Genomic DNA, 17,873 nt, shown 5'->3' with positions numbered 1-17,873 from the left:
AAGTGGTTGGCAAGATTCAGATGATAGGTTTCATGCTTTTTTCATCTAAAATTCAAGTGTGAAATTTAATTGTTCAGTTACAGTAGTTTTTTATCCAGGTATACAGGCAATCCTCGATGGGAATTTCTTTTGTAAATTGGGGCGATCATAAAGCGACTTATCATGTAACCGGATATGATTTTATTACCATTTTTACTGCAGTCTTTAAGCAAATCCAGCTTCTCCAATGGAAGACGTTTTTTGCTGGAAACCAGTGTAAAAGGATGCAGAGCCTAATGACCTGACCCAAATTGCAATTATATGATCATAGGAGGTGGTGCAGTGGCATAAATGGAACAACTATAGGTCATAAAGCACATTTTCTGAGGCCATCATAACTTTGAACTGTTGTTAAATGAGGAGTTGTAAGCCAAGGATGATGTGTATAGAAGAACAAATACTTAATTGCTTGTATTCCATGTTTTTCAGAGTTTTGAACCTATTTTAGGTTCTCTTGTTAAAGGAGAAGCTGTGGATCTCAGCAATCTGCCGCCCCCTCCAGGTGAGAATGGAAAATAGGCTGTATTTGTCTTAGGCATTATCTTTGTTGAGAATTTGAATATATTGATCAGGGGTCTTCAAACTTGACCCTTTTATGACTTGTGGACTTCAACTCCCAAAATTCCTCAGCCAGGCACGCTGGCTGAGGAATTCTGGGAGTTGGAGTCCACAAGTCATAAAAGGGCCAAGTTTGAAGACCCCCAATATAAATCATGCACCAGAAAGTCAAATCAGATGGCAGTGAAGATAGTAAGTCTTGTTTGTTTTAGAGTTTCACTATCAAATGCCTGCGTTGCAACATGAAATGCCAGTCAGACTACCAGATGAAAGTAAGCGGAAGCTTATTGATTTGTTCCTTAATCCAAAGTATGGAATAATGCCCAAACAAGATATCAGTTATCATAATAGCTAGACATTCTAAAGCTGACACGCAGATCTTTACCAAAACTCTGGAATAATCCTTGAGTGACAAATGTTTTCCATCTAGATATAGGCAGGGAAGTTGATATGGCTCCTAATTTCTCAGCAGCCTTCGGGACATAAAATATTTTCAGCGGAAATAAATATTAGGGAATTCAGTAGCCTTGCTTTTAATTAGGATATGTTTCTGATCTCCACAAAGGTTCTGTGACACAGTAAGGCATGCAGAATTGCAATAGTCTGCATGACAGGTGTTTGGGACTTGTAAAGACAAGATGAATGTCTAATGGAATTTGATTCTTCTTTGTGGCTTCTGTGTTGTCCTAGCCATGATCAATGAAAGAAGGACAATTTTAGTTTTGCAATCTGTTTTAGCTTGATACCAATTCTTATGTCATCATTTCAGGTTCTTATAAAGGAGAATATCTGTAGCTCATGGTTGACATGGAGGGTCTTTGGTGTTCTCTGAGCTTGCTTGTTTTCTTGCAGACATTTCATTACCCAAACTAGGTAACATCAGACCAAAAATCAAGTAAACGTTACCCCAGTCAAGAAACTGCCAAAGAAGCCAACAACAAACAGCCCAACCAAAGAATCTCTAAGACCACCTCCAGCAACACTGACAGGGCAAGCCACTAGAATATAAACTGACAGCAAACAGCACTCCTTACTAGCATTGATGAGGTTACCTAATTTGGGTAATGAAACGTCTGCAAGAAAACAAGCAAGCTCGGAGAGCACCAAAGACACCCCTCATTTCAGGCTAAGAATCCAAACTCTGCTTTTGTTTCTAACTTTGGCAGATATAAATGAAACTGACTCTAATGTTGAACTGCTTGGTCTACTGCTTCAGTGCAATTTTAGGGGATGTTGTGGTAGAAGGGGAAGTATTAAAGGTATAGGGATATCACTTTGTAGTGTCTGCTTAGTGATGAGAACTGAGAATTCTCAGCTGGAGAAAGATGATGGAATCCTCAAGATTCATGTCCAGCTCAGAACTTTTATTTATCTGCAGAGTTTCATGTCCCGACTTTTATTTGAATGATCTAAAGTCATTACATAGCTTGTAATAAAGCAGATTCTCAAGTCAGATAATTTCAGAAATTCTATCCAAGGGCAGAGACCACAGTGTCCTTCCTTACATTCTACCATATCGAGCAACTGCGTTGGAACAGAAAGCATTGTTAATCTATATTTGAATGGATCGGTATGCTTTGAGTGCCTGAGTTAGGACTTGGGCTGGGAGGAAGAGGTAAATTAGGGGCTGTGGTGAAATGTAATCAAGAATCGCAGGAGGGAGGGGCTGTTTCCTAGAGGGTGAGAGACAGTGGAGCTTGGAACGCCTGGTAGACAGGAAGAGAGCAGGGTTGGACCCAGCCTAGCAATTCACAGAGTATGCCTACAGTTATTGCAGGTAATTGCTTTAGTCTGGCAAGATTCCTATGTGTAGATGAACAACAATAAGAAAAGCTACTCAGAAAAATTCTTCATGTAGTTCTTGGTTCTTTGAGTCTGACAGAGTCAGGCTCAAATGTTATAATTGCATCTTCTTTCCTGAGCTGAAATGCAGAGTCTTTTGTTAGTTAGCTTGGTTATCTGATTTCCACAGATCAGTTACCCAAGGAGAAGTTATCTTCACCTGTACAACAGAGTCTGGTGGCAACAGCAACACCACTTGCTCAAGCGGTAAATCATCCAACCCAAGGAGTCTCAAAGATAGCAGGTGGGAACTCCAAAACACTTTTCTTTTTTCTGTTTCTTGATAATAGTACTTCTTTATTTATTATTTCAGTTTGTATGACTGCCCATTCGAATTCATTTAGGTATCTAACAACAGTTAAAAATACCATAAAACAACAGAATACAATAGAAATATTATATATGTGTGTGTGTGTGTGTATGTATGTGTATACGTATACACACACACACACACACAGACAGACACACAATCCACAACTGAAGTAACAACCAAACCAATCAGCAACAAATCAACAAAACCTTTGCATGGGCTCTGCAACATGGCTGAATCCCTCAGCTCAATGAGCCAACCATGTCTTTAAGGCTGCACAGAAAGCCATCAGGGTCAGGACCAACCTAAACTCAGGGAGGAGGGGGATGTTGACCCAAAGGGTGGGCACTAAAAGAAAAGTAATATTCCTGGGTCCCACCATATGGCACTTCCTAATAAATGGGATTGGGACCATGCCTTTTCTGCCATATCTGACAATCGGGGAGGTGGTCCCTGAAATAACTTGGCTGCGTGCCATAAAGGACTTTATAGGTCTAGCCCAGTAGGATAAGAGACTGTGGCCATGTCCTCTCAGAATAGCTCGCCCTCTGTCACCCCAACCAAGAGCTCTTGTGGTGCATCCTTAATCCCCCAGAAAACCCACCCTCCCACAACTCATACTAGCTAGCTCCCTGTGCAGTTCAGAGAGTTTGCAGTTCAATTTGACATATGAGTGAAGGGACACGTACTGCTGCTGCTTTTTCCTTCTGTGGTTAGCTTGGTGACTTTCCTTCAAAAAGACATCTTGCTTCAGGGTACAGTCTGGACCTCTCAGACTTGATGATGTTTCAAATTCAGTTCTTCCAGAATTAGCATATCTCAGACTAGGTAGTATTGGGTTTCTCATTCAAATGATGACGAAATGGAAAAATAATAGAGAAAGTTCAAAGAGCAAAATTCTTAGTTACCTCGCTTGATTTGCCTGTGAAAAGGGTGGAAAACTTTCTAAGCCTATTGTATTACGTTCCCTCTGTGTCTTAATAAGACCAGCAGTGTCCCGTCACAGGACAACTATTTTATATGAAAGATATGGTTCTTTAGTTAAACCTTCCTTTGAGTCCCTGTGAATAGAGGTAAGGGATGTTTGTGCTTTTAATATTTAATATTTCTTCTAGGGAGGTACGCTCGGTCATGTGACCTTCCACCCTCAGTCCGAAGTGACCATCTTGGGTTTCGTACCTAGCAATCTAACCAAGCTCTTGTCTGCATATCTTCCTGGGTTCCTGAAGGCCTCAAGCTTTTATAAGATATGTGATAGATCCTTTTCTACCAGCGTGCTAACTGGAATTCTACCTTTGATTTCCAGAGAGGCCAGCACCCCCGCGAGATATGATGGAGGCCTTGCAGCAAAGGATGGACAGGTACAAGGCGGCGGCAACCCAGGCAAAGAGCAAAGGAGAGGACAGGAAGGCCAGAATGCATGAACGGATTGTGAAGGTGAAGTGGCTGCACATTGTGACTTTGGATGTTCCTTTGCTGCACCATGTTTTGGAGCAGAAGCCTCAGGGCGTAACTGGGAAGAGCCAGTAAAGCAGAACTGGAAATTCTAGAATGTGCTCTGCTTTTTCCTATTGTCTCCCTGTGGAAAGATACGGTGGAATTATAGGTTCTATTAATTGCACAGATACTGCAACCATGCAAGACTCAGGTTTTGCTGAAAGGAGGAGCTAGTGGAGATTAAAGCAGCTTGATGCTTTTGTTAATATGCAGTATCTTAAATCGGCATATAATGTTAGTGTCAAATGTACCACTTGGTTGCTCTTTAGAAAAACGATCACTAGTGGGCTACTCTCAGAACAGTTAGAGTTTTCTCTCCACTTCCCCACCCCCATTTCTTCTGCTTTTTATTTCTTTATGGAAAAAGGAAGGCTCCATACTTTCTGCTTCTTGAAAAAGGAATTTCAGCCTGAATTCCTTCAGAAATTCACCACTACATGTTAACAAGACAGGTCTTTGAACAAAGCAATCTATTTATATATTTTTAAAAAGTACACATTCCAGAGGGAATTGCAGAATAGCTTCACAGTATTCAAGTGACATGAATTAAAGAGCCCCAGTGTCAGCTCATCAAAGAGCATTCTATTCTACGGTACTTGTATTTGATGTGCAATAGAAAGATTTCAGATTATAACCTCTTGGCGTTGTTGGCATTGACAATAGCAGCAAAGCAAGCCAGGCCTTCTAATGAACACATCTTATAGCAGCCTTCTCCAACAACATACAAGGTGTATTGGGCTATAAATCCCATTTGTCATTGCCAGAATACTAGGAGTTATATGGAGTATATCAAGATTGCTGTTATATTCTTTCTTAGCAGTATTGACTGAACGATTATTTGAGAATATTCTTGAGGTTCCTGTTGAAGATATAACTGGAACTATAAATACTTGTATTTGTAGTTTTTTGTTGTTGTTTTTTTAGTTTAGAGTTATGTGTAGTTTGTGTTCTGTTCTTTTTTTTTTGATTCATGTTGTCCGATGTAGCACCTTGGTCCTGGGGAAACGTTGTTTCGTTTCACTGTGTACTGTATTGTATATTGTTGGAATGACAATAAAGTCGTCTACTACTACTACTACTACTACTACTACTACTATAGCAACTACTTGGACAGAACCAATCTTGTTATACAAAGACCATGTTCTTGAAGCTTGTAGCTTGTTGATTTTTTTTATTCTCCCAGCAATATCAAGAGGCTATCAGAGCTCATAAAGCAGGGAAACCCGTGGAGTTTGCTGACCTTCCTGTGCCACCAGGTATTTAATTTCCAATTCTGCTAGTTATGTTGTTTGCTTCAGGGTTTTTCTAGGCTTTCAGTATCCTTAGGAAAGCATATCCAGGAGTATGGCAAGTAACGGAGCAGATTACATCTCTTCCCTCTGCAGGTAGCCTTTTCCCTTTTGAAAACTCCTCTGCATAACATTCTACCTACAAATAAAGAAGGGCACATTAAAGAGAGTTTTAAGCTTTACCCACTCCTGGCTATGCAAGAATCTTTTTATAAACAGCATGTGAGAGTTTTATTTTCAGCCTGAAGTATGTCAGTTCATTTCAGGTTTTGCTCTGCTTGATTAAATCAGATTTGTGTTCATAGGGCTGCTAATCAAGACCGCTTGGTCTTGCCATTGGCCTCTGTGAGTGAGTGGAGACTGCTTCCTAAAACACTTTTAGAGAAGCTTCTTTGCCGTTCATAATTTTCTACAGGTAGTCCTTGAGTTACAACCATTTGTTCGGTGACTGTGACGGCACTGAATGAAGGGACTAACAAACAGTCCTTGAAATTCCAGCCATTGCAGCGCCCTCATGGTCAGGCAAAGAAAATTCGGGCATTTGGCAACCAGCTTGCACTTATGATCGGTTGCAGCATCCTGCAGTCACATGATTCCTGACCTCTGCCAGCTTCCTAAAAGCAAAGTCAGTGGGCAAGCCCGGCAGTGCAGATCACTAGTCTCTTGGAAACATCTTCACCCCACCACTTGCCTTTCTTTGCTTGCTCACACTACATCTTCCTTCCCCCTGGCTCGCACCCGGCCTCCCTGTGCTCTGTCTCTCTTCCTCTCTCATACACTCACACCCTTCACCTTTCCCCAGCCTCCCTGCGCTCACATATGTGCCTGCATCACCCCTCTCAACTCACATGTAGCTTACACCGGACCTCCCCTACCTTCTGTGGTACCCTCATGCCTCTTACTCCTTCCGCTTCGAACCCATGTTGTGGTAGTCTTGGGGACTATCTGCACTTGGAGAATTGGTGATCCACCAGAACCCAGTGTTGTAATTCATAGTTTACAAGGTAGCGATAGAATGCAATATATTATTGCATCCGGCCCACAGCATGCTTACAGAGGCATCCCCTTGATCTGACAGGAAGAAAAGGACCTGTTTGTTAAATTCTGTCCTCACAGTAGCATAATGCGATAACCCAAAATTCTGACTTTACCAGTGCCAACCTAATGCCATCCCACAGTGTTGAATTTTCAGTTTTCATTATTTATTTATCAACTTTAGAGACCTCTCAGAGCGACTCTGGCTAACAATAACAATACTGGTTGGAAATGTTGGCAAATGTAAGACGACATATCTGAAGGGGTCTCAGGTCGGGAAAGGATTTCTTAGGTTTTTCAAAGCAACCAATGCCAAAATAGCTTCCATTCATAACCAAAAAGGCTGTGATCTCAGTTGTGCTCCTTTGTAGCACAAAATCTTCAGTTCTGTGGATGGCATCTTGGAAATCCAATTGTAGTTTGTGGCACTCTGAGTAGATCAAACTCTGTAGTTTTATTTAAATACATGAAGAAATTGATTCCTTACTAATTAGTGAGTGAATGACTGCCAAGCAGCCAAGAATGACATCAGGCAGCTGGCAATGACACCATATTTAAATGAACTATCATTTCACCTTTAGCGTTTTGTCATCTTTGGCAGGTTTCCCTCCTATCCAAGGAATGGAATCTTTGCCAGGAGATCAGAGTTTGGGAGGGATCCTTGAAACAGCGATGAAACTAGCAAACGAGGATGAAGATGCAGAAGAGACAAAAAAGGTTGGACTAAGTACTAGGCAAGATCTTAAATGCTTTCCTCCAACAACACGTGTGTGCCATGGTTGACAGAACTGGGTATAAATTGGGAACAGCTAGAAACCCTAATCAGACCAAGTATATATTTTCACCTATTTGTAGCTGCCACCTTCTCTGGGTGGAATTGATTATATTGTTTCCCTTTTTATTTTAAATTGCGTAACCAACCCAATCACTTCTTAAGCTACCTGCAGCAATTGCACCTTATGCTATAAAAGGTAAAGGTTCCCCCGCACATGCATGCTAGTCGTTTCCGACTAGGGGCCGGTGCTCATCTCCGTTTCAAAGCCGAAGAGCCAGCGCTTGTCCGAGGACGTCTCCGTGGTCATGTGGCCGGCATGACTAGACGCCAAAGGCGCACGGAATGCTGTTACCTTCCCACCGTAGCAGTCCCTATTTTTCTACTTGCATTTTTATGTGCTTTCGAACTGCTAGGTTGGCAGAAGCTGGGACGAGTAACAGGCGTTCACTCTGTTACGCGGCACTCGGGATTCGACCTGCCAAACTGCCGACCTTCTGATCGACAAGCTCAGCGTCCTAACCCACTGAGCCACCACGTCCCTTATGCTATAAAAAAAGCCAAAGTGCTACATAGACCAGTCCCATGGCAGCCCTTTATGTCTGCTTTGGTTGGCATTGTTTTATCAGGAGTGCCAGCAGCATGTTGCAGTTCCTGCCACCTCTTGCTGGGGGCAGTCTGGGAGGAATGGAGCCTCTGTATCACAGGATGACTTTCAAAGTTGAGTTGCTACAGAGAAGGCCCCTTTTCTTCTGTGGGTGACAAATGAACTTGCAAGAGACAAAGAAGAAAAAGTTTCCTCTAATTATCTTACTGTGCAGAGGTGGGAAGAAGTTTAATCAAAATGATCTAAGTTTCTCCTTAGCCAGAGCCAAAGACCATCTTGATTGGAAACATTATGCCATACTGTACTTCTTACTGTGTTGCACAACTACGGTAAGAGCAAAGCTAGATATGGGAAAATATGTTCCTTCATCTCCTACTCAGGAGTGCTAAATTAATTTCATACACATTTGGCAAGTAAATGTGAGAAGAAGACAGCTTCACTATGTGTCTGCTAATTTTCACTCTTGCATTTACAGTATATAGACAGAATCTTACAGAACTATAATGTTAAACTCTAGGTATGGAGAAAAACTGACATTCCCAAAAATATATATATATGGGTATAGGTATGTAGGTCTTGGCGTATTCGGGTCTTTTCCTGTGTAGGATTGAGGGTGTCTTGGTGACGTTTCGACGAGGTCCCACTTGTCATCTTCAGGCTGGTGTCTTCAGTTTCGTGCTTCGCTCCGCAAGCACGAAACCGAAGACACCAGCCTGAAGATGATGAGTGGGAATTCGTCGAAACGTCACCAAGACACCCTCAATCCTACACGGGAAAAGACCCAGCTTCTGCCAACCTAGCAGTTCGAAAGCACATAAAAATGCAAGTAGAAAAATAGGGACCACTACGGTGGGAAGGTAACAGCGTTCCGTGCGCCTTTGGCGTCTAGTCATGCCGGCCACATGACCACGGAGACGTCCTCGGACAAGTGCTTATAAAATGATAAAAATTAGTGTGTTAAAAATAACAAATATTTTAAAATGATATAGTGTGAGAGTCAATGAAAATGAGGTACATATGGTTATGTGAAAGAGAGTCTTGCACCTTTAAAGATAACTGAATTTGATGCACTTTGTATGTTAGCAAACAGTGATTTGAAATTTAGCAACTAAAGGGAGCAAAACCCACCACAAATACCACGGAGGTAACATAAGTATGTATGTATGTTTTCCTAGCAAAGGTGTGACTTTGTGTTTTTGGCTAATTATGAAAAAGTCGGGAGGAACGAGGTTTATTTTTGAACGTGGGATTACTTGAATAGAGGAGGATGTGTGATTTGAAATTGCAAGAGTAGACAGGTGATAGAAACCAATAAATAGAAAGTTTAAAAGCAAATCTGAAAAGCTTTTAGAGAACAGTTCTTATGAATTAGAGTTGAAAACTATCCAGAAATTCTGTGAAGTGAGATATGACTGGGGAAGGCAGCTAAGTGAAATGCAGCGAGTGGGGTCTTCAACTCTCCTACCCACCACCAGGGAAAGTGGTCTCGGGGGAGGAGGAGCAATCTATTGCTGAAGGCTGACTGTCTCCTGCTCCTTCCCTCAACCTCATACAGTATATATTGAGGGATTCTTGACATCCTAACACAGCATGTGTACACTTGTGCTACTTGAAGCAAACCTAGTAGGAACCTAGGCACCGTGCCATTTTCCACTTTGCCCTTCAGGGCCAGACCTATTCCAATAACAAGGACTCACCAAAAAGGCTCTTGCAAAAGATCAGTATTCTGCTCGGCCTAAATGGTCATAACTGAGGGTTCTCCTCTGTCTTCCTGAGAGCTGGGATGGCTATCTTTCTCTTAAAATAGCACTTTGATATAGGGCCTTTTTTTAAAAAAAAGCAAATAATTATGGTTCGCACGGTTGAGAAAAGTAGAAGGGGAGGACAACAGATAAAAGTGGACAGAGTGGGTCAAAGAAATGCCAAGACTACTCTTTGAAGAAATTCAAATTATGACTATGGCAAACATTTGTGCAGGTAACAGGAGACAGATCTGTCTTGCTGACACCTAACTAATTTGTATGCATATATTAATTAAACCCAAATATTTGAAGAATAATTATTGTTCTTTTTTGCAGTTCAGCTGATAAGAGGATCATGTCATTTGTGTAATCTAGATTGTAGCATGGAAGACCACGTCACTAGAGTGGGTAACCTAGTGCCCTGTTCAGAGGTTTGGGGTTCAAATGATCCTCAGGCCTGGCCATTAAGAAGGTGGTCTGTTCTGGATGAAGTAGTCTTCCTTCTAAAGGAACAGATGTGTGGTTTGGGAAGTGTCCTTAATGCCAGTCTGTCACTGTAGGCACAGGTAACCGTATTGGTAAGAAGGATCTGTACCGCTTCAGCTAATGCACCACTATGACCCAACCTGGATCAGATTAGCTTTGATCAGAGATTCATACCATAATATAATCTTGACTGAATTCCCACTCATCCTTTGGCGATCTTTGGAAATGCTCCGGAAGGTACAGCAAGGGCATTGTAAATAGGATAATAGGGACCAAATAATTTTGGTCTTGGAAATGCTGTCCTAGATCACTGTGATTTACTGGGCTACATTTAAAATGTTGATCAAGATTGACAGATCCCAGCACCATCCATCTCAAGCATTGAGACCAGACAGGAAGGCTCTGCCTCTGGCCTATTAGAGAGTTTGGCTTTCAGTAGAGCGACCAAGAACAGAACCTTCTCAATGACAGCACCCCAATTACGCAACTTCTGAGGAGTGTTTCTTTGCCCCACCCCCACCCCAATTTATCCCTTTTAACATATAATCAGCTACTCCAGGATCTGGGTATCTTTTAGATTGCCTGATAGTCTGCGTTCCTTGTTTCTTATAATGAACTTATTTTAATTTTTTTGTAATATTTATTGCTTTAAAACCTCATTTGTTTTATTGGGATGGTTTCATCTCTGAGAGGAAGAACGTTATAGAAATAATGTTCAAAAGAAGACTGAAATAAATTTTAATACTATCTTGACATACTAGAGAAAAAGATTAAAAATAATAGAATGAAATGTAATTGAGAGAAATACAAACTCTGTACATACGAGGGTCAGAAATGAAGTGCACGCGTGTAGATGGGAAATGCCAGGTTTGGCAATAGTATTTTTGAAAAAGAATTTGGAATAATTAAGATAATTAATAATGAAGAGGCAAACATCCTGTTGTGGGAGTTCCTGGAGGTTTCTAAATAAGAGATTGGACAGCCATTTATCTGGAATGATATAAGGTCTCCTATTTATGTAGGGGGTTGTACTGGAACACCGCCAAGGTCCCTTCCAACTCTTATTCTGTAATCTGGATGGGGGGGGGAATGCACTTTAGAAGTCAGAGAAAGTAATTGTTTCATTTTGTTCTGCACAGGTCAGACCCACTTGGAGTATTCTGGCTAGTTCTGAGTACCATACCTAGGAAGAGAAAATGAGAGCAAGGATGATCAGGACTGGGCACTAGATCCTGAAGAGAGATTTAAGAGAGATTTAATTTCTCAAGAAATTTCTCCCATATTTGGCTACTGGTGCAACTCTCCAGCTACATGTTACTTCCTTGATAGGTTTCTCCCTGCTTTCTCCCATGCAGTATGAAATTATACCTTTGCTTTTGTCATGAAAGTGATAATTTCCCTCCTGCATATTTGTGTATCACTTCTGCCCAAGAACAGGTATCTAAATGCTTTAGCTAGATAGCTAGGATGACCTTCACCATTGGGTGTTCTTGTTGGGAGTATATCTTCTTGGTGTACACATTCTTCACTCATTCCTCCCAGAAACACACACACACACTTACACACCCATCACACTGGGGCAACATAGCAAGACCTGAGAAAGGGACAGATTTACAAATATTCAAAATCATCTGAGTATATGTCTTCTCTGTACATACGAGGGTCAGAAATGAAGTGCACGCGTGTAGATGGGAAATGCCAGGTTTGGCAATAGTATTTTTGAAAAAGAATTTGGAATAATTAAGATAATTAATAATGAAGAGGCAAACATCCTGTTGTGGGAGTTCCTGGAGGTTTCTAAATAAGAGATTGGACAGCCATTTATCTGGAATGATATAGGTCCCTTCCAAGGTCCTTTCCAACTCTTATTCTGTAATCTGGATGGGGGGGAATGCACTTTAGAAGTCAGAGAAAGTAATTGTTTCATTTTGTTCTGCACAGGTCAGACCCACTTGGAGTATTCTGGCTAGTTCTGAGTACCATACCTAGGAAGAGAAAATGAGAGCAAGGATGATCAGGACTGGGCACTAGATCCTGAAGAGAGATTTAAGTGTATGTTTAGGGTGTATGCTGAGTATGTTTTTAGCCTTGGGGGGAAAAAGATGATTGGGGGGATTTTTTTGCACTTTTCAAATATCTGAAAGGATGTGACAGAGTAGTCAAAGCTCTCGTTCCTGCATGGAATAATGAGTTATAGAAAAGCAGATCTCAGCTGAATGTTAAAATAAAAAAATGGGGTATGAGCAGTTTGATAGTGGAACCAATTACCTGGAGAATTAGTGGGTTCCTTTTCAGTGGATGTGTTCCAGCAGAGATTAGACAGCCATCTATTGAGGATGTTTTAATTTGGATTCTTGAACTGAGCAGGTGGTTGGCCTTGCTGATCTAAATTGCCCTTTTGCAGTTCTAGGATTCTGTGATTTTATTGCAGTAATACACTTTTCAATAGACACCACTGAAAGCATCTGCCATACCTCCAGTACCGTTTGGACTTTTTAAACTGTTGAATATACCATTGTATATTCAATCAAAATGAATTGGTCTGAGCCATCAGGGCAGTTTTTGGTGCTGAATCACCTAAGGAACTACTTCATAGACGTGATCCTTGCTCTTTCAGCCTGACACCTCTCCACCGTCGTGCAAGCCAGCCCCTTCAGTGCAGACGAAGCTGCCCCATCAGCCAGGCTCACAAGCTGCCTCTTCAGCTTCAAAGCCAGCACCCACTGGTAAAAGTGCCCCAAAGGTGATTGCAAAAGGTAAGTGTGTGTTTTATTTTACTCGTTTCCTTTTTCTTCTGCATCATCTTGCCACTGGTGTCCTCAAGCCAGTCAGTAATGTAAAATGGTGGCTTGCATTCTGTGGAGTCCATAAAGATTGTGAGTCAGACAGGGAAGAAGAAAGCAGACAAATTCAAGTATCTGTTCTGTTGCACTTTTCGCTGATGATCAAGTGGTTGACTAGGATGGACAGAATTTCTCAAGAAATTTCTCCCATATTTGGCTACTGGTGCAACTCTCCAGCTACATGTTACTTCCTTGATAGGTTTCACCCTGCTTTCTCCCATGCAGTATGAAATTATACCTTTGCTTTTGTCACGAAAGTGATAATTTCCCTCCTGCATATTTGTGTATCACTTCTGCCCAAGAACAGGTATCTAAATGCGTTAGCTAGATAGCTAGGATGACCTTCACCATTGGGTGTTCTTGTTGGGAGTATATCTTCTTGGTGTACACATTCTTCACTCATTCCTCCCAGAAACACACACACACACTTACACACCCATCACACTGGGGCAACATAGCAAGACCTGAGAAAGGGACAGATTTACAAATATTCAAAATCATCTGAGTATATGTCTTCTCATACCACCAGCGCTGTTGTTAAATGGCAATTGTTTTGCACAGAACATGACCAAATTAGTGCATGGATTGTACGACGAGTTTCCCACATCCACATGGAAAATTTCCTTTCTTGTGTTTAGCAATTACTCTGAATAGTATTTCGTCCCTGCAGCTCAACAGCAGCTGACATTCTTAGAAAACCGGAAGAAGCAGTTGAAACAGGCAGCTCTCCGAGCAAAGCAGCAGAATGACATTGAGGGGGCCAAGCTGTTGCTATGTCAGGCCAAAGGGTTGGACCCCATGATTGAGGCATCACAAAGCGGACTCCCAGTCGACATAAGTAAGGCAAGTTGTTTTCTGTCCATCTAGGGAGGGAGAATGTCCCTTGACTTGTAGATGAGCTGTCTGGTGACATCCCACTTCTTTAGCCTAATCTTCTTTCAAGCATGAAGCAATTTTGATGGCAGAAATTGGAGTATCTGGCTTATGAGACTTCCAAGAGAACTTCATTTAAAATGAGTTGGCAACTTTTTCAGTTCAAGGAAATGCCTGAAATCTGATGATATTTTAATGATCTCATGCAAGAATATTGTAATCTTAGAAGGTTTTGGCCAATTGAATGTTTTCAATCTGAGTGCCTGAAGCCAGGATTTTACTCTATTTTGCCCTTTTTGATTTTAAAGAAATGAAGGGGGGCTGTTAAAATCTTCATTTCAATTTAGGCATGGCCTGAGCTTTCAAATGTACAAACAGAGGTCATGTTTGTAAAAAAACGATCATACCAATAGAATCTGGGCCAGAGCAAAACAAATGGATCTGACCCAGCAGGGCAGTTCTTATGTCAGGCATGGAAACTGAGTCAGATTGGAGGACTGGCCCCTTCACCTCCATGGATATGCCAGATAATGTTAGGGGCAGGGCTTTCAGAAGGAAAGCTTCATCTCTAGCCAGAAGCTGCACCCCCAAGGCTTTTTTGTTTTGTTTAGTACCATTACTCTCAAATCCTCCTGCAGAGAGGGCTTGGCTTTCTCTTTGAAGGGGCAGAATGGAGCCTGGGCAAAGTTGAGCTGATCCTCTTAGTGCTGATTGGTTTTAATTCTGTCCTGTGTTTCCCCCTTGAGGTGTGAAAAATGCCAAACAGGTTTAGGGGAATGTTTAGGGGACATTGGGAGTTTCACCTGAAGCCCGACAGGTGGATCAGAGGCTGGGATTTGAGCCCATTGTACTCCCTATATTACATTCCTCTGGTGCCTTGTCAGAAAAGGGCCTCCAGCTAGGCATGTTTTTTATATATATAAAAGTTTTATTATTATTTTTTAAATTACACTCTTTAGTGCTTAGTAAACAACATGTTTTCTAGGTCCAAATATTTAACATTAACTTCTTCAATATAAATCTGTTCAATACTACGCAATCCAGTATCCCTGATTCTCGTTTCTTCTCCATATTTTTTCCATTTTCCCTTCATTACACCATTACAATTTTTGGTACTGTTAATGTATACAGAGGTAGATATAAGCATCTTCATCATATTTTATTAATATCATACAAATAATATCGATTCATAAATAAATAATGCCAATTCATTAATCAATATCCTGTTTTTTGTGCTCTTGTTAAAGTTTGATTTCCCATCAGTATTTGAAATATCTATCAGTTATGATTTTCTCAATATTAATTACATTTTTATAGCTGAAAGTTTATTCAAATCAATCCTCCTCTTATCTTCATATTTCCCATATCAAAAAAGAGAAAAAAATGCTATCTTAATTCTAAATCATAGTTTTCATTATAAAAGTCTAATTATATCTAAGGGTCTTCCGTTCTTTTATACAAATAAGTATTTAAACATGCCCCCTCTAAAAGGTCAAATCTTCTGTTTTTTTAAAATCGGACTCTTGCTTTTTTTTCTTTGCCAAGTCACTTTCCAAGCCAGGGCAATTAGATCACCCAGGAATTTTCTTTCTATTTTTGTAAAAATTCCTTGGCATGAGGAAGAAAATTTAGGTAGGGTATTTTTAGGCGGGAATTCCATCCGTTTATATTCCTTAAACAACTCCCAGTTCCTTTCTCCCTCCATTTCTCTTTTCATTCCCTCTTTCCCAAGTTGTGACATTTCCCTTAACGGCTCTATATTCCCTTTTTACATACTTTTCCTTGCCATCAGATACCCCTTATAAACCTAAGGGGTTAAAGGTTTTTTGCATTTTCATTGTTATAGCTAAGTCTTGCATTATTTTGTTTGCATATAGTCATTTATATTTCTTTTGTTTTATCTTTCCATCTCTAAATCCATTTCCTCTCTTTTGTCTTCTGATTTCTGGATTATTTATTCATACGTTGTAGTTGTTATCTGGGACCTTTCTAGTTGTAGATTTAATTTGGAGATTTGCTCATTTATATTGTCTAAATTGCTTTTAGTCTCATTATGATTTATTTTTATGTCCTCTTTGCATTCAACAATTGTTTGGTGAATTAGTTGGAACATAGAATATATTTCTTTCTAAAAGGTGTTTGTTTTTTCTTGAGGCATCATTCCTGGAGATAGATTTTCTGGTCTTTAAATGTATCCTTTATAATGCAATAGATTCCAAAGTATAGGTTTAGTTCTGAAAGCAATATTTTATAGTAATCCATTGTCTCAAGTATTCCAAAAATTGTCAGTCAGGCAAGGTAATCCACAATGTTCGAAGTGTTCGAAATGTTCAACCTCTCTGCAAACAGTTCAAAAGGCTCTCCCAGCCAGGTATAGTCAAAGGTCAAAGTTTTCTTTCTCTCCCACTAGCTCTTGAAGTTAAAAGTCCAAGCTCAGTAAGTATTTATAATCCAAGAAGGTCAGGATGATAAGTATGCCAAAATATTTTCCTTTATTGCCAGCTTTTCCCCCAAGGTAGGAATCACCAAGCAAAGCAAATTATGGTGCTATACACAAATCCACCACTAGATGTCATTCAATGTCCATTTTCCACTCTTAAAACAAAGGATTGATTTCTTATACTTCGCCTCAATTTTTTTTAAGAGAAAATCTTAACAGTTATCTCGGTTCTCAAATTTATCAAAACTGTAGCTTTATGTTTCTTCTACTTCAATATTGTATGTTTCTGTCCCCCATAAAATTAAAACGCTGCTTCCATTTACATTCAGAAGTTTTTAGCTTCTTGGGATCCTTTCCCAGGAAATTCAGTTGTAAAATAGTAAAGAAAGGATCAGTATTCTCACCCAGTTGCAAACATGCTGTTTACAATGTATTAAATAGTGCTTTTTTCCCCCTTCGGTTGTCAGCAGCTAATGGCCGGCCACAGGAATGTAGCTGGTCTTTTCCCTGCCGATTTGGAGGGCTTTCCTTGGATCGAACTGAAAGACCACCACCTCTCTGTGATCAAGAAGGCACCTCTCCTCTTCATCGCCTCTTCGGGGGGATTTTAGGCCTTTTTCTGGGCCCCCAGCAGGGCAAAATTGGGCACGGAAGGCAGAGCCCTGCCTTCCTGTGTCCCGTTCCGCGACACAAACCAGAAGTCCCAGCTAGGCATTTTTTTAAAGTCTCTGGCTGGTGCAGAATATTTATGCAGATCTCCTCAGGATAAATCCCTGAAGTATAGCAGTTCATCTGTATGCTTTCCTCCATGACCTAGAAAAGCCTATATCATTTTTTGTAGAGATTGATTTGGCTTAAGTAAAACAGAGCTACGATATGATTTCCCCTTGCTGGGATACAAAAGGAGGCATCCATGAAGGCATAGTATTTTAGAAGTGATTAATTCCAATGTTTGCTTTCTCCTTTTCTTCATTTAGGTGCCCTCGGCTCCCATGAACAAGGAAGAATTCATGCTTGTGCAGCGTGGTGGGGCCAACATTTCCCCAGCAACAGCTGCCCGATACACTGAGCTTGTGAAGCTAATGAGACAGCAGCATGAGGTAATAAAAGCCAGGCTGAAAGAGATGTCTCATCTTCTAAGAGATGAGACAGAATCCCGAAGAGATTCTAACTTTCCCTTACTATGTATATAGTTCTTCCTGAACCCTGGAATTGTAGTTCTTTCATTCTTCATCCAAACCATTTTTCTGATTGTTCATTTTGGATCTTGGGCAGAAATGATGGCAGTAGTCTAAAGGCCCTCTCTCTAAATGTGATGGACTTCAACTCCTAAGTTATTCAGGGAGCTAGCCTTTGGTTATAATCCAGTACATCTGGAGAAGGGTCTAGCCTCTTTGGATGACAATCTGATTTTGGCTATTTTTTATAGGAGGCAAATTTTAATGGTAGCAGCCACATTTGTTATTTACCTGTCTTCTCAGTATGCATGTGTGTGTACATTTTTGCGGTGGGAAGTGAGAATTTCATCCAAAGGGATGTG

At 40.7% G+C, this 17,873-nt stretch overlaps 1 protein-coding gene across 1 annotated transcript in view; it reads left to right on the top strand.

Moving 5' to 3' along the window:
• The window catches only part of CC2D1A (coiled-coil and C2 domain containing 1A), a 79,678-nt gene that overhangs the window by 18,476 nt on the left and 43,329 nt on the right, over nt 1-17,873 (top strand). Inside the window, exons 9-16 of the mRNA XM_081320339.1 lie at nt 469-541; nt 2,570-2,683; nt 4,056-4,186; nt 5,430-5,502; nt 7,172-7,287; nt 12,795-12,933; nt 13,691-13,863; nt 17,311-17,433. Of these exons, the coding sequence (XP_081176465.1) occupies nt 469-541; nt 2,570-2,683; nt 4,056-4,186; nt 5,430-5,502; nt 7,172-7,287; nt 12,795-12,933; nt 13,691-13,863; nt 17,311-17,433 (942 nt within the window). The remainder of the gene's footprint in view (nt 1-468; nt 542-2,569; nt 2,684-4,055; nt 4,187-5,429; nt 5,503-7,171; nt 7,288-12,794; nt 12,934-13,690; nt 13,864-17,310; nt 17,434-17,873) is intronic.

The sequence above is a fragment of the Vipera berus genome (assembly GCF_964194415.1).
Source record: "Vipera berus genome assembly, chromosome: 2".
NCBI lineage: Eukaryota > Metazoa > Chordata > Lepidosauria > Squamata > Viperidae > Vipera > Vipera berus.
The sequence above is the reverse complement of the archived record's forward strand: the minus strand, read 5'-3'. Positions and strand labels throughout refer to the sequence as shown.